We start from the raw sequence: 19,590 nt of genomic DNA, 5'->3' as shown, positions 1-19,590 counted from the left end.
CACCAGTGGCGCAATGAACATGTGGCTAAAAATAAATAGGTCTTTTATCCTGCTAACTTTCTGACAGGCAACATTACAACAATGTCGCCAGTATCTGTTATCCCATTCCTTCTTTGACTGCCCTCTCCCTCTAGGTCAGGGTTGCAGGAAGAAATTTGTGTACATCTAGGTCCTTGGTGATTGCTTTCAATGACATAAGAAAATGTCAAAGGAGAAGGGGGTTTGGAGGCCACCACAGCTGAATGGAAGGTGATGGCCTCAGATCTGGAAAAGATTGCAGGAATTTGTTATGGCCAATAGCCCACAAATATTCCCCTGCCCCCTCCCCCACCCCCCCCTTATACTCCATATTGTAAGAGCAAACAGATCAGATACAGCTTCTCTTCAATGGGCGATCTTGCAAGTTCTGTCTATATTAGATGCATCTCATTCTTTTTTTGTGCTAGTCTAGTGACTGACTGGATGCTGTACTGTCCCAGTATGTTTCAGAAATCAGGACTGAGGCCCAAGAGTGAATTAACCATATTTATTACTACACCCGACATACAGTCAGTGCAGTTGATCTTGTAGGTGTGTGTTACAGTTAAAACATACATAATAAATCATTCAACAATACAAAAGACATATACAACTTGGTGGTGCTGTCTCTAAAACCTGGGGTGGAGTGTAAACAGAAGTGAGCTAGTAGGAAGAACAAACCCTGAACTGGGTGCAGGGACATGTCTCACCAGGGTATTGCTAATGTCATCTTTGCTGGGTCCTCATGATTAGCATTCACAGCAACACTAGCCAATAGCCATCTCTGCGTTCAACCTCAGGTCTCTTAAGTGATTTTTAGTGCTATCACGCGTCTCTCTGGAACTTTTGTAGTACTGGATGTGGCAGAACGGCAGGGAGCACATCTTGCAGGATTCACCATCCTCCTTTCATCTCTAATCTGCACACACCAGATATTTAATAGTTCCTTGTGGAAGACCATAAGGGACTTCAAAATGTGATGACAGGCCCTACGTCTTGAGCTGTGTCTAATTCAAGCCAAAAATGTACAAATGGTTCAATCCTACATCCTTTATGTCACCACTGTCAGTGTTTGCAGAGAGAGATGACAGATAAGAGGAAATGAAAAGCACCCCAAAGGCTTCTGTAAAAAGGAAACATCAAATTGAGAAACACTGAAACAAATCAGACAAACGAGAATATGCAGAGAAGCAGAAACATCTTCAAGGAATTTTCAGAAATTACTTTGCAGAAAAAAAGTTTTGGGAAAATATTTAATCTATTCCTTTTGATGTCACATACTTTTCCTTCTTTTTATAGGCCTTCCTCCTTCCACCAGGCAATATGCATGGGTGACACATGTGCCCTTGACCAACTAGGAGATCTGGAGGGAAGGTGCCTTCTAAATTCACCTTCGTCACCAATCCTTGTACTGTCAGGCTTCACTGCAGTAATGGCAGCCGTCTTCCCTTCCTCCCTGGGATCATGATGCCTCTTCAGCATACCCAACCCCTGCTAGCCCCAGGGGAGACTCCAAATCAAGAGCCTCAGCCACAATGCAAGCCCGTTTTCTGCTACTTACAGGGAGCGGAACAGAAGCAGAGGAACACAAGAACTGCAAGCTCATGAGAGCAGCACTACAAAAAACAAAGCAGGGCAGGAGCAGATGGAGACAAAAAAAAAATGGAAAACAAGGACTATAGAAACGTGAATGAAAAGCAACAACGGAGCACATGAATGGCAGACCCAGTGAAAGGCATATAGGGATGCAAGCTCTCAACAAAATCAGAGTGCCTGAGAACATGGGGGGCACAGCATCACTGGACTGGAACACAAGAATACAGGAATGTGCAGGAAGAGAGACGGCAACATTCGGGAGCACAGCAACAGTGGAATGTACTGCAGAAATAAAGTATCTCTACAGCAGATTTTGGATTTGCTCTGTACCTTCTTGGTAGCTGCTGGGTCCTTTATCATCATATCTCAGTGATTTACTACTCTCTGGACTCTGTGAGAGTGACAGAGCAGCTGCCAGGGCAATTCACCTCCCTGAAGGAATCAGAATCACAGCCACATATTTTCTAGGCAAGGATGTTAGCATTTATGGTACAGAATCATTACTCACCTGCATGAGATGGGCATGGCACCAGTCACCTGCAGATACACTTCAAGGTCAGTCTCATTTTTGTAATAGCAGCATTTTTAAAGGCAAACTGTCAGGGCTGCTGTAATGAAAAAGAAACATTTAGGAAAAGACAGATTCTGGAAGTTTCCTGTTGTCTAGGTTGTTTTAATGATGCTTTGCTTTTTACAACTCTGCAGCAAAGGTGGGCCTGGATCGATGCCCCGGGCCAGGATGAAGGGAAACCTCAGTAGCCAGACTCGGGTGCTACAAACCCACAGGCTGAGAAAGGAATGGTTAGCCATGTTGGCCAGCGTAAGGGAGGGAGAGGGTTATATATAAATATGGGGTAAACATACCCCCCAGCAGATGAGAATGAAGGTTCGTTGAGTCATATCTCTACCCCAGTTCAATCTGAGCTGGAAGTATAATAGTGGAGGAAACTACTGGACCCCCCAAAAGCTCTGGAATGGTATTCAGAGTACAGTACAGTAATTATTTCATTTCATTGATTAGATTATATGCCCCGCCCACTCTCCAAGTTAGAAAAACAACCTGTGGTGAACATAGTGTATATAAAATCATTCTTATTTACAACCACCAAAGATCCAAAAACAATAAAACCAAACCCTAAATGCCCCATTATCAATAAAACCACATCCCACCCCACCAACAAAAAACCCCAAACATTCCCATATGATCCCCCCCTTTGCTCAACCCAACCCCCCTCACACCGAGACCACCAGCTAGTCCCTGAATCTCTCTTCTGCCACCCAAAGCAACATCAATTGAAATCCAGCCTTAAGTCCAGCAGATGCCAAAGCATTCTTCAAGGCTGAGGAAATAACCAGGACTTTACTTCTTTTCTCTGTCTCAAAGAGTTAAGCTCCTCCCTGATTGCTGCAGTGCCAAGTACCAGATTGAAGGGCAATTGAAGGGCCTACCACTGAATAAAGCCCTATTTATCACTTAACTTATGGACCTAATATCTGGGAACCTTCAATACACCTCACTGGTAACTGAGGCCATTTGTCCTCATTATTCTAAAAATCAGCGCCATTGTGGTTAGGGTAAAAAGGATTTTGCTATAACCATAAACAGATGTTAAGATTTTATCCATAGGCACAGAATGGAGCAAACTCCTGTTTTCACGAGGCCTCTAGACTGTTACTGGAGCTCAGCAGGATAAGATCATCCTGTTAACTTCAATTTGCATATCGCTGCACCATTACAGAGCATGAACGTCACTGTGTTTGCAAAAACAAACTAATTGCCACAAACTCTGAATTACAAATTCAATTTAGCTCAGATTCGAGGTAAATTAAAATTGCATTTCCAGATCTATTCAGAGAGAAAAGAGCAATCTTTTATGCCCCTGCCTGAATTTGTTTTATGTGTCTGATGCTGCAGCATAGATATGCAAACTGAAGCAGAAAAGATTAGCCCAGGGCTTCCCAAAGCTGCCCTGGCTGGTGACCACACAGCCTGCTGGGTTTTCAGGATACCCACATTAAATTTGCATGCCCTAGACACTCAGTACATGCAAATTTATCTGATACCTGTTCACATGCGGATATCCTGAAACCGACTAGCTATGGGGAGGCCAGATATTTTTGGGAAGCCCTGAATTAGCCAATCTTGCTTAGCCAGTTACTGAGTATCAGTTGCTTCAATTTGCACCTCTTTGCTGCTGCATCGTCGTTTAGACAACTATCAATAATTCCTCTTTCTATTATACCAATCTAGGGTGTCCCTTTCAGCTGAAAATCATTCTTGCAGGACCTGCTGCGCAGTACCTTGAAAGATCATGTGACTCAGGATTAACATGGTACTTCAGGAAAACGAGCATCAGTTCATGTTGCTCCAGTCTAACCACGAGACTCAGACTCATTCTTAGGAATCAAAGAGGCCACCAGTTCAATATTTCTTTTCTCTTTTTCCCCCTTAAAGCAATTGTTCTCTTCTCATCAGGAGACATACTCTCCACGGCTTTCAGAGATTTTCAGAAATATTAGCCCTGACAAGAGGTCATATTTTGCTTTTGTTGCTAAATTCTTTACATCTAGTACAGGGGTGGACAACTCTGGTCCTCGACTGCTGCATGGTTTCATTTTAGAATATCCACAACGAATATGCATGAGATCAAATTGTATGCAAATATATCTCAAGCATAGTCATAGGCGATATCCAGAAACCCAGACCTGTTTTTGGCATTTGACGGGAGTTGCCTACCTCTGATCTAGTAATTTTAAGTGTTATATAAAACAGCACAAAGACACATGCATTTCCTTCCCTCATTAATGCTAATTCAGAGAGACCGTCACTCGTTTGCCGGTGCACAATCAATATACTCCTTTTATAATTTAGTTTTGCTGCTGACTTCAAGCCTTTGATTTAGTCCAGTGCATTTCAGCGATGTCCCTGCTCTCCTTACCATAAGTATGCTCTCAGCTTTCCAGTGCTGGAAGATGTCAGTTGCATTTGATAAATTCATGTCCAAGTCTGAAGATCACATACTGCACATCATTCCCCCTAGTGAGAACACAAAATATTTTATTCTGTCTCCGCTATGCATTTCCCATGTGGAACTTAAACACATTGCTTAACTTGGTCAGGGCCGGTGCTAGCATACGGGGCACCTTAGGCGAACCTTTGGTCATTCACATCACCACCACCCTTCCCCAATTTAACTACCATCGGCAGTGGCCCCAGCACCGCACTCCCTTTTTTGACATTATTGGCTGTGATACAGCACCCCTCTAGATATTTATTTATGTTATTTATTTAAGAGTTTTTCTATACCATCATTAAGTTATTTACCATCATAATGGTTTACAATAGGGCACCTTTATCAAAGAGCATATAGATTCTAATTTACATGGGAGATGCCATTATTATTCGGTAACAGACAATATTATGAATGCTATAATATGTGATAATGAGTTTACATTTAAGGAAATTCAGCCGGGGGGGGGGGGGGGGGTAATTCTTCCTGATGGTTGACTACAGTTAAAATAGTGTGAACTAATTCCAGTGGTCTCTGGAAGTTTGGTGCTGGGTGCTTTTAGCCGCGTATCCTTAATTAAAAGCCTGCGTCATTCTCTTTCTTGAAGGCTTGTTTGAAAAGCCAGGTTTTCAGTTGTGTTTTGAAAAGTTTATGATTGCTCTGGAGTCTAAGGTTAAGGGACATGGTGTTCCATAGTGTGGGACCGGCTAGAGACAGTGCACGATCCCTGACTTGGGTAAGTCTTGCTGTTTTCACTGATGGAATGGGTAAAAGGGCTCTGTTTGCTGATCTTAAATTTCTGTGTGGGACGTGTAATCTAAGTGCTGTGTTCAGCCATTCAGCTTTTTCGTCATGGATAAGTTTGTGTATTAAGCATAGGGCTTTGAACTGTATTCTTTGTTCTATGGGTAGCCAATGTAGAGTGGCAAGTGTATCTGTTATGTGATCTCTTTTGCTTTTTCCAATGAGAATTCTGGCTACTGCATTTTGTAAAATTTGTAGTGGTCTTACTGAAGTGTTGGGTAGGCCTAGTAGTAAAGCATTACAGTAGTCTGTGCTGGCAAATATCAGGGATTGAAGTGCAGTACGAAAGTTTGGCAAAGATAGTTATGGTTTAAGTTTTCTGAGTATCATGAGTTTAGCATACCCTTCCTTTACTTTAAGTGATATGTGTTGTTTGAGGTTTAGTTCGGGGTCACACTGACAGGATTTTGCTACCCCAAAAATCTTGCTGCTCTAGACAACTGCTTAGTTTGCCTAACGGAGGTATCGGCCCTGAGCTCGGTCTATACTCACAGACAGATGAGGCCGCTTCTTCAACTCCAAAATTTATTAACAGGCAAAGCAAACAAAGTCTTACTGTGCATGAACTGGAGATAAGAGTGACCAGAGCAGTTTGGGCCACAGAAATGAAGACGGGCAAAATGAGGATTATTTTCCAGGGCTAGCCAGAGCTGACTGGACGCACACAAGGAAAACCACCCAGCGTCCTCTGCTTCCAAATCAGAGGTTAATCCTTTACAGCCAGCTGCACTGAAAACAGCAGACGCTGTGACTTTGCAGGCTGACTACCAGTTGGCAGTATAACAGTGAACAAGGAAACTGCAGAATTACAGCATGAACACAGCATTAAGTAACAGAAGCAGAAAGACTTGTGGAAGCAGGACACTGTGAAATCAGGACAGCAGTGAATAAACAGAAAAACACCTGTGGAGACAGGACAGTGTTCATACATTAGCATCTACAAACACCTTACTAAAGCAGAGCCGGACCAAGTGGTACAGTTCTTGCCAAGAGAGTTCAGGGCCACCTTCCTAGCTTTCTATCAACCCCTCTGTAATACGATGGGATAAAGTATGCTCTCAGGACAAACGCTGTGTGTATAACCTCATGTTGAACTTTGGAAACTTGTTTATCAAGGGAAGAACAGTGTCAGCAGGGCTTAAGCAGGTGGTTGTGGGGGAGAGTAGCTTGTCTGTGGCTGGGACCTGACTCAACAGGAGGAGGGATGCCTGGCCAGCAGCCCCACACCAGCCAGGAAGGTTCCCAGACTCAGGCAGTGGCTTGTCTTTTTGTCTTTGCACCTGCACTTGTTTACTTAGCCCTATAAGAGGTCGGGGCTCTCCAGCAGCAACGAGAACCTCGCCTGTGGCACTGACGAATGGCCCAGGGTCTTTCCCGTTGAAGCTGTGCTCCTGTCTGCGGTCGCCTTGGGGTTCCCCGATTGAGGAAAGGCAGGATGCTGATCTGCTATGTAATATAAATCATGGGAAACTGAAATGCATGTGCTGTAAACAAAGCTTTATTCAGTTATAGTAGATTGTATATTACTTTGTGTGTGTGTGTGTGTGTGTGTGTTGGGTGCCGTGTGTGTGGTCTGTGTATCTCTTACTTGGGCATGTTATAACACCCTCCCTCCCAGATACATTGTGGCACATCGTGCTAACATCAAATGGAAGAACAATTATAAACAGAGCCTCTAATCTCCTGCAAGACCATGGCAAAGACCATAAAATCCAGTCCTTGCCAAGGAATTGGTCTTTCTCCCATGGAATTGCAGGAGACCCGGGGTCAGAGCCAAATGGTTGGCCAAATGTACACAAGTGCAGTTGGCACTGTCCTATTCCCAAATACTGATCTAGGCCAACAGGAGGAAGAGAAAAGGATCTGGTCTGACAGTAAGAGAGTGGTGGTGCATCAGGCAGTATCATCTCTTTTTACTGGGTGCCTGACTGCTGCTTTGAGCCATGCAGGTCAAATTATGACAGATGGGCTCAGGGCAGAGGAAGGGGAGGACACTGCTCAGGGCATCACCCACTCTCCTTGTGGCCTTGGAGGGCGGGGGTAAAAAGGGATCAGAATTGGGAGAGGGGCTGGAGGGATTGGCAAGGAGAGGAGGCTGGAGGGATGGGGAAGGCCTAAAGGGATTGGCGGGGATAATAAAAAAGAATTGGGAATATGAAAGAATTAGATCTGTGTGTGTGAGACAGAGAGGAGACTGGCACCTGGGGAGGGTGAGAGAGAGGGCACTTGAGTTGGGAAGAGGAGAGAAAGAAGACCACGATGAAAGGGGGGAGTAGGGTTGCGAGGAGAAGCAGGGCTGAAGCCAGGGGGAGGGAAACTCCTCTCCTCTCCTCTCCAGATACAAGAACATCTCTTCTTCACACCTCCCTCTGGTTCTCCCATTTCCCAGTCTTCCTCTCATTCCCAAGATCTCCTCTTCCTCTTCTTCAGCCATGCCAATATGTGAGATCTCCCACCTATTAAATCCCCAAAAGAACAAAATATATTATACAGATGTAAGGCCTATCAGATCCTTACTAGTAGTTTGGTATTTTCTGGAAATGTGTTTTTGCAGTGTGGAGCTCATTTACATTATTCATTCCCACTGAGAGGGATCTTCCTAAAAATAAATAAGGACCTGTCTAGAACCACTGGGGTTGGAGAGTCAGGACAGAGGCTTTCTATCCAAACCTCCTGGGGGGATCTAACACATGGGACAGGAATTGCTTTAGAGCCGCTGCTGGCCCTTTAAGATGATGGCAGCCCTGCACAAAGGGGGTTGTCATGCGTATTTTCCCCTTTTCCTCGTGGAATTTGTTCATGAGAAAAAAATACCACAGGAAGCTGCAGCGGTATTTTACCGCTGAAGGGGACAAATACCACAGGAGGTGTTCCCGCAGTATTTGTTCTCTCCCATGGTAAAATATCACAACATAGTAAATGACACCCAAAGTTGGAGGACAGAGGCAGGCCTGAATTTAGGAACAGGCAACATAGGCAACTGCAAATTTTGAAGACAACTAGTACTTAGGCCAAAGAGGAGCCTTCTCCCACTTACTACAGGACAGCATGCCAGTGCAATTTCAAAAAGACACTACTGTAGCACTCTGGCCCAACACTGCCTTCTGCTTTTCAATTTCTAGGGGCGACTCCCCCTCCCCCCGCTGACCAGTCTCTGAGGGTCATCCTGCCCTCACATGCCAGTCTTGCCTATGGATATAGCAAAATTTAAATTGGGCCAATGGTCAGGGCAGGCAGCGGTCAAGCAGGTACCAGAATCAAGCCAAAGGTCAGGGCTGGCAGCGAGCAAGGCGTAGTCAAAGTCCAAAGCAGAGGTCAGTGGCAGGTAACAGAATAGTCCGGGTCCGTAGCAGGCGAGGGATTGGGACGAAGCAAGGTTGGAGGCAAGGCAGGGCAGGACGGACTGGATGAGGCAAGGCAGGCTGGATGAGACAAGGCAGGCTGCACAAGGCAAAGCAGGTTGGTCACGGCAAGGCAGTCTGGAACACTGGTACAGGAACACTGGAGCAACATGCACTGCAATAAGCAGGGAGACCTGTTACTGAGGCGATGTGCTGCTGTGCAGGCCTTGTTTAAATAGCCTAGCATGGCTGATGTCATCGAGAGGTGCTGAGAGTTCCCGCCGCGTGGCCCTGATAAGGTGAGAGTGTGCGCATGTGCACGCCTAAGGAGCCTGGTGGTGACAGCATTGTGATGACAGCATGTGCCACGAAGAACTTGGTCAGTGTGCTGGAGCAGCATGATGGAGGCCGTGAGACTGCATTGGGGTGAGTGCTGCCAGTTGCGGGACAAACCTGCGACCGGCAAACACCACAGCTTAGGCTTCTGGGGAAACTGATGGTGGAAGTCCTTTATCATTTGCAGAGCTTGGATGCTGGATGCAGGTTCCCATGAATTCTCCTTGGGGCCAAAGCCCTTCCAAGAGATAAGACATTCGAGTCAATTTCGACGCCTTCTGGAGTCTAGTATTTCCTGGTCTTCAAATTCAGTACCTGTTTCAGATTTTGTTTCAGTTGGACTAGGAGGTTGACATGAAGGCCAAGATAGAAGCAGCAATTTCAAAAGGGAAACGTGGAACACATTATGAATTTTCTGCATGGGTGGTAGTTGTAACTGATAGGTGACCGCCCCTATCTGCCACAGGATGGGGGAAGGTCCAATGAACCAAGGTGCAAACCTGGTCAAAGGCATCTTGAGACAAAGGTTGAAAGTGCTTAGCCACACCAGTTCTCTGGCTTGAATTGTGGTGCTGGCCTGTGCTTCTTGTCAGCTTGTTTTTTAAACTGGCTAGCAGCTGCAGAAAGCAATTGATGTGTTCTGTGCCACAGATCTTTGAGATCATGACCTATGGAATTAGCTGCTGGACAGGATACGGAAAGCAGTACTGGAAGTGGCACCCTAAGGTGACAACTGAAGACTACCTGGAAAGGTGAAGATCCAGAAGAACTCCCTACATGGTTGTTGTGACAGAAATCTGCCCAAGGGAGAAAAGAAGCCCAGTCGATCTGTTCTGTGGTGTGGTTGACACAATGCAGGAGCAAACCTCCTAGGCCTACGCCGACAGCTGATGAACACACTCTAAGCTGGGACAAGGCTAGACCTTCACCTATTCCAGCCCTGTTCCCTGAAGGTTGAGCCACTGGGTTCCAGGGGCCAACACGACTTAGGCAAGAGTCCCACAAGGTGGAAAAGAAGAGAGAGTCCAGAACTGGGCCTTGGGCAGGCAGGTACCAGAGTCAGGCCAAGGGTCAGGGTTGGCAGCAAGCAAGGTGTAATCAAAATCCGAAACAGAGGTCAGTGGCAGATGGCAGATAAGAAAGTAGTCTGGGTCTGTAGCAGAGGTCAATTCCAGACAGGTAGACAGGCGAGAGATTGGGAGATAGCAAGGTTGGAAGCAAGGCAGGACAGGATGGACTGGAGAGAGCAAGGTAGACTGGATGAGGCGATGCAAGCTGGATGAGACAATATGGGATGGGCAAGACAAGGCAGGCTGGAACACTGGACCAAGACAGGTTCAGGAATGCTGGAGCAACACACACTAAAATAAGCAGGGACACCTGTTGCTGAGGTGATTCAGTTTTGTATGGAACTGGGGAACCTTTTGGGGAAGGGGGAGTTTTTTTCCGAAGGGATGGGCTACACCTTAACCAGGGTGGAACCAGGCTGCTGGCTCTAACCTTTAAAAAGGAGATAGAGCAGCTTATAAACTAGAACAAATGGGAAAGCCAACAGTTGCTCAGCAGCGCATGGTTCAGAGGAAGGTATTTTCAAAGGATACTAATAAAGCATCCCAACAGAGAGGTTCCAAGAATAAGAAAAGTAGTCCAAGTGCCTATAATTAAAAACTCATCTGAGCTAAAAGACTGCAATTTATCCCTGTCAACTGATAAGCAGAATGTAAATATAAACAAAAACCTCACTTTGAAATGTTTGTATGCTAATGCCAGAAGTCTGAGAAGTAATTAGGGGGTCGAGTTAGCAAGGATGTGACCCTAGCGCATCCTTGCTAACGCGAACTCAAACGTTTTTCGTGACCGCCGTACACTGGTCACGAAAACCGATGCCGATAAACCCGGCTTTGGTTTTAGTTGCTAAAAACCAATGCCGAGTTTATGAGCATTGGTTTCCCTTAGCGGCAGACAGCCACGAAAACTGATGCCGATAAACCTGGCGTTGGTTTTTGTGACTAGTTTGCTGGAAACCAATGCCAAGTTTATCAGCGTCGGTTTTCGTGGCTGTCCGCAACTAAGGAAAACCGCTGCCGATAAACTCAGCCTTGGTTTTTATCGGTCACGAAAACCAAGGTTTTCCTTAGCGGCGGACAGCCACGAAAACCGACGCTAATAAACTCGGTGTTGGTTTTCAGTGAACTAGTCATGAAAACCAATGCCAGGTTTATCGGCGTCGGTTTTCGTGGCTGTCCGCCACTAAGGAAAATCGACGCCGTTGAACTCAGCGTCGGTTTTTGTGATGGGTCTGACTGTCAATTTTTTTTCTTTTCTTTCTTTTCTTTCTTTTCTTTTTATTCTTTTTTGATGCGCACATCTATTAACATCTGCTTCTGACAGGCATTAATAGATGACAGTTAAATGTGCATCCGAGACGCACATTTTTCTTTTTGCATCGGGAGTGAATGCCTAATAGCCTCATTCACATGCATTTGCATGTGAACAGCGCTATTACATTCACTCCGCGTTGGACGCGCATTGAATATGCGCTAATCCCCTTATTTATTTATTTAGGATTTTTATATACCGACCTTCTTAATACAAGTATCAAATCAGGTCGGTTTCCAAAGAACAAAACTGTCGCGGTTAAGGCGTTACAATAAACAGAGTTTCTGAACATAGGAACATTATATAATATATAAATATTATATAGGCATCAATAAATATTACATATTGCATTAGGGGATTGATTAGCGCCTATTCTCCCCGTTTCCAACTGCATGTTAACAGTGCAGTTGGAAACGGTGCGCTTGGCTCAGCAATATGGTGCGCTTGGCTCAGCGCACCATATTGCTGAGCTCAGCGCTTGGCTCAGCGCTTGGCTCATGCGCTTGGCTCATGCGCTTGGCTCAGCGCACCATATTGCATTGGCCCCAATGTTAGGTTCTAACATTGGGGCCAATACTTTGAAATTGTCGGCCCTGTGTGCTCTTGGCAATCAAAAAAGCAAACAGAATGTTAGGAATTATTAAGAAGGGAATGGAAAATAAAACGGAGGATGTCATAATGCCTCTGTATCACTCTATGGTGAAACCGCACCTTGAATACTGTGTGCAATTCTGGTCACCGCATCTCAAAAAGGATATAGCTGCACTGGAAAAAGTGCAGAGAAGGGCGACCAAAATAAGGGGCATGGAAAGGCTGCTCTATGAGGAATGGCTAAAGAAGTTAGGGCTGTTCAGTTTGGAGAAGAGATGACTGAGGGGGGATATGATATAAGTCTACAAAATCATGAAAGGACTTGAACAAGTTAATGTAAATCGGTTATTTACTCTCTCAGATAATAGAAGGAACAGGGGGCACTCCATGAAGTTAGCAAGTAGCTCATTTAAAACAAATCAAAGAAAATTCTTTTTCACTCAGCGCATAGTTAAGCTCTGGAATTCATTGCCAGATGATGTGGTTACAGCAATTAGTGTAACTGGGTTTTAAAAAGGTTTGGATAAGTTCCTAGAAGATAAATCCATAAACTGCTATGACTGTAATTAATAAGCAATAGTAGCTTGTGATCTATCTAATGTTTGGGTACTTGCCAGGTACTTGTGACTTGGATTGGCCACTGTTAGAAACAGGATACTGGGCTTGATGGACCCTTGGGCTGACCCAGTATGGCATATCTTATGTTCTTATGATATGCTTCTGCAGATGCCTCACTTAAAAAGCCAGCAGGGCTGATATCATTGGGAGGCGCCAAGAGAGAGTTCCCATCATGGGACCCAGATAAGATGAGAGTATGTGCGTGCATAAGGGGCCTGGCAGTGACAGCGCTGCGATGAGAGAATGTGCGACAAAGAACTTGGTTGGTGTGCTGGAGCTGCAGGGAGGTCACGAGACTGCTTTGGGGTGAGTGCTTCTGGTCGTAGGACGATCCCACAACTGGCAAACGTTACGGATGTTATTTGATAATTCTGATGTTTTGAAATATTTTATTAGTGTTTGGTAAATTTTTTAAATTGTTTGTATACCTTTTTAATTATTGGATATTGTTCTAGTCATCAATTGATTTGACATTTTTTCTTTTTATTGGTATGGTTGATGTTTTATATTTCTTAATTGTATTTGATGTTTAACAAGGAATAGTGATGTTTCTTTTTTTTTTTTTTCATTGTTGTACCGCATACAGAGCCTGGCTTGTTGCAGTTTTTGTCTACCTGTGCCTATTTATATTTTATAATCTGTTTATTCTATTTGACAAGGGTCTATCTGTGTTCTGCATGTGTGATCAAGGTGAGATATTTTACTAGTGTGTAGTTTCTGTGTAGGGATCTATAGCAGCCTGGCTTGTTCTGTTTTCCTAATAGGAGGTGTACTGGTGTTGTTGGACCTGTTGCAATATTTGCAGTATTGCTTTTTCATAGGTAGGGCTATTACTGTTTGAGTGCTAGCATTTAGTGCTGTTTTGGTATTAGAGGATTATTATATTGTAATTGTTTACTATTTGGGGCCTAGCCTACACCCAGCATGCTATGGGTTCCAAGTGTATTTTTTGCAAGGTTTTCTGGTTGGCACCAAAGCAATGCATATAATGCCCTTTTTCATGTAAAATCTCCCTTTTTTGGTTGGGGAAGTGGTTAATAAGACATTTTAAACTAGATGAATATGTGTGTGGGGAGGGGGGTAGAGGCACAAGTTTGTAAAGTTCATCTACAGCACCTAATAACCTTGCACCTGTCCTAAGAAAGTGGCAGTTGATAAAGTTCCCCAGAGTGTGGCAGGTTTATCAGTTTGCTAAAATATTATCACTGACAATTTATCTGCCACTCCTCTAGAAACCTGACCTCTGATTTCCACCTTTCCCCAGCATTTCAAGTTACTGAAAGGGCCAGACATGAAGGGGGAACCTTCCCCAGCCCCCTCAGTAATTTGACCTATGCTGTCTCTTGGGGGTGAGGGACCCATCTCATCCCTTGCCTCAGGCAGAAGATTGTCTTCAGATGCCCCTGACTCTATATAGTTTGCCAGGACCTCTACATTACCCCAAGCAGATTCTCTTCTTTCCTAAGGGAAGACCCAAAATGGGATACACAGAAACAGAAGCAAGATTGGAAAAATACCTTATGTTTTATTAGGCAAGATATATTTTATTGCTGTTTTATTGTTTGGGGTTTTTTTTATGTTTCTGAGTCTTTTAACAGGATTTGTATTTATTTTTTTATTTTATGAATTTTGACTTTTTCTATGATGTATATTATTGTAAATTATTGTGATTATTTTTTTGGAATTGTGAGCTGCTTTGATTGTATGCAGTATATGAAGCTAAATAAATAATAATTACATTAATATGGAAATGCGACACACAATTGCAGCAAAATTTCAGAAACTTTGTCACAGACCTTTCTAAATCTTGCTGCAGAATCTTCCCCTGAGTTGCCATAGGAAACTGATGCCAATGATTATAAATCCACTTATGCGTTGGGATGTGAATTGTAAATTCAGGGTTCGGCAAAAACCTCTCTCCAGTAACCTGGCTCATTTGCAACTAAGCTTTATTTTCACGATTGCAGGGCTTCAAGTCGTTTAAATTCCGAGTTATCAAACAGTAAAAAAATATCTCTGTCCCAAACTACGGAAAATTGTAGTCACACTACGTCTGCTGTACTTTCCACGCAAGGGGGAAGATAAGAGGGTGGGCGGGAAATCACGTGACAGGTCAGGTGACGGAGAGAAAAGTGATTCCCGGAAGTGACGCGAACAGGGCAGCTGCGGGTGGACGGTCGGTGTAAGTGTCGGTGAGCGGGAAGGAGCCGCTGCAATGGCTAGTCAGTCTCAGGGGATCCAGCAGCTACTACAGGCTGAGAAACGCGCTGCCGAGAAAGTGTCCGAGGCCCGCAAGAGTGAGTGAGAGGAGCCGGGCGGGCTGGCCCACTGATTCCAGGGTGTTATCGGGGGGGGGGTCTCTTTGTGCTTTTCCTCCAGCGTCCCCGCACTCCTGTCTCGGATATCTGTCGGGCTGCCGGAGCTGTGGCCTCTCCGCTTGGTCCCTGGGCGACTCCCTCACTGTAAAACTGTTTCTCCGAGAGTGCAGGAGCATCATTCGTCGACTCTTTGTAAATAATTACATATAATATAGCCATTTCGGTTCTTTGTAAATAGTTCCATATAATGTTAAACTCCTTTAGTCTTTCTTTCTCTCTTCTCCCAGTCTGATCGCCCTTGTTCTTTGTAACTTCATTTTTTTCCCTCGCACAGGTTCCAGTTGCTAATGTTCTGTGCAACCCCCTTGTTCTATGTAAACCAGTATGATGTGATTGTATCATGAATGCTGGTATATAGAAAACTTTAAATAAAATTAAAACATTTATATAAGGAATATTTAATGCATCATCTAACGTGCTCCCTTGCCTCACCTGTGGCTAAAATCAAAGCATAAAGTCTGAGCCATCAGTTGAAGATGTTCCCTTCTTGGACATAGCTAACTGGGGACTATGAATTAAATTGGGCAGGGTCTGGAGGGGGCATCCCGCCAGCTAATCCAATGTTTGTAATCCTGGCCAAGCTGAAAGGATTAAAACTCTTACAAGAAAAATTGTCCTTGTGGTGGTGGTGGAAGGTTTAAAGTTGAAAGCAGGCTTGAGGGACTGTGGTTGTGTGCTGTTTTGTAGTAAGTCAGCCTCATAAGACTGTCATCTTGTTGAGGTAGATTCTGTACTGTAATATATGGCTCTTAAAGTGTCCTGTAGGATGCAGATCCATGAAGAAACTACTAGTTTGTATGGGGTGGAGAGTGTGGACTTTTAGCCTTTGATCTGCAAAATGACAGAGGAGATTCATCTTCTAAAAATATATTTAAAATTTAAAGTTTACTTTGGAAACCTGAAACAAATAACTAGGCATTATGTACTTTTTGAGTAAAGGGCATGCCTTTAGGATTATTGGAAAGAATTTGGTTGTTCACCACTCCATGTATTTTCTGTTAAGAAGAATTGGTAATACACTGCTATCTAAAGTGAGGGAGGAGGTCAGCATACTATACAGTATGACTGTGAGCATTGTGACCTAGTGATGTTTCTAGGGTACATTTTTCTCTAAAATCCTTTTCTGGTTTGCTCTGTTTAAGATGAGGTAAACTTTTGTTCAGCTGGTCAGAAGATGGTTTTCAATTCATTGCTTTTTTTTTTTTTTTTTTTTATAAAACCCCAGACCTGCCTGATCATTTTAATTTTTTTCAACAGAAAAAAACCGGAGGCTGAAGCAGGCTAAAGAGGAAGCTCAAGCAGAAATTGAGCAGTATCGTCTGCAAAGAGAGAAGGAGTTTAAATCCAAGGAAGCTGCGGTTAGTTTCCACAAGACTGTCATGACTTGCTTGCTGCCTTAGACAGTGCTTCTTACTTGCAGGATGGCTTGTGAATAAGGTCTTCTGACTTATAAATTAATGAGGTGCTGTTATGTACATACTCACACACTGCTATGCAAAATAGGTACAAATTAGTGTTGATAAATCTCCTTGGGTTGTGACATTGATCTTGTAGGTATGAGTGTTTTTAGAATAGCTGGCCAGATTTTATAGCCACTTATTATTAAAGTTTGCTTTACAATAGCAAAGCACATCATATAGTGCTCAGCCTAATGTCCTCCCACTCCAACAACAACAGTGATTTCTTTGTAAGTGGATATGATGGTGGGGCTTATCACCTTCTATAGTGCTGAAGGTAATGTGAATGGTATTCAGTATAGAACTTACAAATCTTGGATCCCTGTGAATTATTTTCCCTTTCCAGAAGAGCTGGCTTCCTTGTGTTCATTGTAGGGAAATGCATCCTCTATGAGCAGAAGTAAAGGGCATTTATAGAGCAACATTTTTAACTTTTTTATTTGAGTGAAAGTGAGGATATAGAAGCTTCTGATTTTGATGTAAATTTGTTAAATCTCTTGCATAATTTTATGTAATCTGCCTTAGGCTTTTAGGAAAAAGCAGAATATCAAATACTTATAAATAAAACTTCTGTGCAAGCATTTAAGCACTAAACTGTTATTTGTGTGTGCATTTTAATTCCTTAGGCACTTGGATCCCATGGCAGTTATACCACAGAAGTGGAAAAAGAGACTATGGAGAAGATAAGCATAGTTAAGGAGAACTACATGGAGAACAAGGATAAAGTTGTGGAAAGTCTTTTGAGCCTTGTCTGTGACATAAAACCTGAAATCCACATTAACTATCGCATTAGTGGATAGAAAAATGTAAGGTAGACTTTATTTCACAAAAGTGTTAGCGATAGAAGCTGTTTATCTGGGTAAAGCCTGGATGTGAAGCGGTATGTCCATCAGGTGCTTATTTTTGTGTGTAAAAATTAAATTATTATTAGTATAGATCCTCTATAGCAATAAACTATTTTAATGAAAAAACATATTTTTCTGATTTATCTGTATACAAATGTAGTGCTTATCCAAAGATCTCTTTTGTAACTTAAAACTATGCAATACTTGATGAGTGCAGAAACTTGTGTGAAGCAGTTGCTTTACTGGTGAAATAAAGCATCATCCTTGACCAAAAAAGGGGTGGAGGGAGAGTGATTGCTACAAGAGCCCGGACCACACTATACTTGAGTTTTTATATGTGGTACAGAATACTGGAATACTTTTTGGATTTGGGACCATGTTTTGATCAGAAATGTCAGCAAAGCACTGTTTTTTTCTCTTGTGTATAAGGAACTCCTGTAAAGCCACTTGTGTGCAAAGAATGAAAGTGACATTACAGTGTTTGAGTGGGAAGAGATGGTTTAGGTTGGAAAATAATTCTGGGTTGTGGGCTCATTGAAGCGATAAGATGAGTATTTTCTGTTTAATATGTTGATGATGACGTGATGAGATATAGCAATAAGATAACCTCTCTTGTATTCTCAGGGTACTAGAATTGCTTAGTTTTACGTTGCTGTCTTGTCTTCCTAAGAATGCTGAAGGCAGCTTTTACGAGGAGAACTTGAAGTTGATGAACAGTAAACACCCAGTACTAGTGAATCAAGTTCCATTGACAATCAATGGTAAGACCTGCCTAGGATGACCATATGGTAGGTGAGAGGTTCCAAGCTGAGCTAGCCCTGGTATTACTTTATTGCATGCAGGGAGAGGGAGTCCTGCCTCTCATTGAGTGCAATGGAGTAAAATCAGGACTGGCTTAACTTGTCCTTTTTTGACTCAGACCTATATGGTTGTGCTAGCTATGCCAGTCTGGGAAGGGTGTGGAATTAAATCATTTCTGCTGCTATACTGAAACTGCCTGCGCAAAGGGGATTCTATTGGAAGCATGTCGGCAATGCTTAGAAATTACACATCAATTGTGCCCTTTTGTTTAGTGGAATTTCACTTAAGCTAGAAAATTGTTGACCTCCATTTGAAAATAAACATTGTTTGCCTTTCTCTGGTGTCCTCAGTTTATGGTGGTTCTTTTTTTTTTTTTTTTTTTTGATGCTTCTCCTTTTTTTTTTTTTTTAAACCGTTTTGGTTGAGCAATACTACTTGCATGTGACAGCAGAAACTTCTCAGTAGGGAGGTTTGGTTCAGTGTTTTGGGGTAGCAGTGGGTTCTTCACACAACACTTCTTGTGCAGCAGTCAGTTAGGAATGCACAGCACGCCCTACTGCTTCCCACTTGCATCCTCTTACAGGTCGCACTCCTTCCCATGAGCTTTCTTTATAGCACTGCCATGCATGGCTTTCAGTGTGTGTGGGTTTTTGTTTTTTTTTATGTCTCCTCCCAGCTTCTGCTGTCTTCCTGTCTAAGCCCAACAACATCACTTATAGACCTGCACAGACTTGGAGCATGCTCCAGAAAGAAAGTCACAATTACTCATGCATCAAAGCTGCAAGGCAGGTAATGCTTATGGAAGAAATGTGGCCTTACTCATTTGCCAGCTTGGCATATTTTTGAAGTCATTAAGCAGCCTCTCTTGCACACTTCATATGAATTTTTAACGATGAGGCTTTTGTACTTTTTTGCCTTTTACTGAAGATTTAGGAATGTTAAAAGAAGTAGCTTCAGCTGTTGTGCCAAAGCTCAATTTCCTTAAATAAAATAAATGATTTATTTATTTAGAACTTTTATATACAGACATTCATTTGCATATCACATCGGTTTACAATGAACAGGGTAAATAACAGATTCTAGTGTTAAATCATTTCCAAGGCGGGGAGTCTTGAATTTCCCAATATCATAAACTAAATCCTGACAATGCTTTATAATATCAAAGAAAGAAATGAAGTTATTGAAGCCTGATTAATAGTGGCCATGGAGGCAAAGAAAATATTGTCTAAAATTATTATTTATGTGGCTGTTATTCTTCAGCTACCTTAGGATGTTGCTGAGACCCAGACTTAAACCATGTCTTAGGCAGTTCGAACCACGTTTTCTGCAGCCACTATTTTTACATACAGCTTTGGAAAAAAGGTTAATACAGTAACTGGAGTGTAAAGAAAGCTGAGAGCGCTGGGCAAGGTAAC

At 43.1% G+C, this 19,590-nt stretch overlaps 1 protein-coding gene and 1 long non-coding RNA gene across 2 annotated transcripts; one reads left to right on the top strand and one right to left on the bottom strand.

The window, feature by feature from the left end:
* Positions 1 to 543: 543 nt before the first annotated feature.
* On the bottom strand, positions 544 to 14,775 carry LOC115097513. The gene is made up of 4 exons (XR_003858294.1): positions 14,491 to 14,775; positions 4,554 to 4,651; positions 2,123 to 2,222; positions 544 to 1,141 (listed from the first exon to the last, which is right to left on the bottom strand). It is a non-coding gene; the product is annotated as an uncharacterized LOC115097513 (long non-coding RNA).
* A 43-nt stretch (positions 14,776 to 14,818) lies between these two features.
* ATP6V1G1 (ATPase H+ transporting V1 subunit G1) lies at positions 14,819 to 18,511 on the top strand. The gene is made up of 3 exons (XM_029613432.1): positions 14,819 to 14,991; positions 16,330 to 16,430; positions 17,156 to 18,511. The coding sequence occupies exons 1-3, from the start codon at positions 14,910 to 14,912 to the stop codon at positions 17,327 to 17,329; spliced, it is 357 nt and encodes a 118-aa protein (XP_029469292.1). The 5' UTR covers positions 14,819 to 14,909; the 3' UTR covers positions 17,330 to 18,511.
* The last annotated feature ends 1,079 nt before the right edge of the window (positions 18,512 to 19,590 follow it).

Source organism: Rhinatrema bivittatum, chromosome 8, assembly GCF_901001135.1.
Source record: "Rhinatrema bivittatum chromosome 8, aRhiBiv1.1, whole genome shotgun sequence".
Classification (NCBI taxonomy): Eukaryota; Metazoa; Chordata; class Amphibia; order Gymnophiona; family Rhinatrematidae; genus Rhinatrema; species Rhinatrema bivittatum.
This window is presented reverse-complemented; position numbering and strand designations above follow the sequence as displayed.

Bases quoted from the DNA above. Each gene is read 5' to 3' on its own strand.
- ATP6V1G1 (XM_029613432.1), top strand. From the start codon at position 14,910: ATGGCTAGTCAGTCTCAGGGGATCCAGCAGCTACTACAGGCTGAGAAA. The intron at 14,992-16,329 runs GTGAGTGAGAGG...TTTTTTCAACAG, and splicing joins AGTGTCCGAGGCCCGCAAGA to AAAAAAACCGGAGGCTGAAG. The intron at 16,431-17,155 runs GTTAGTTTCCAC...TTAATTCCTTAG, and splicing joins TTAAATCCAAGGAAGCTGCG to GCACTTGGATCCCATGGCAG.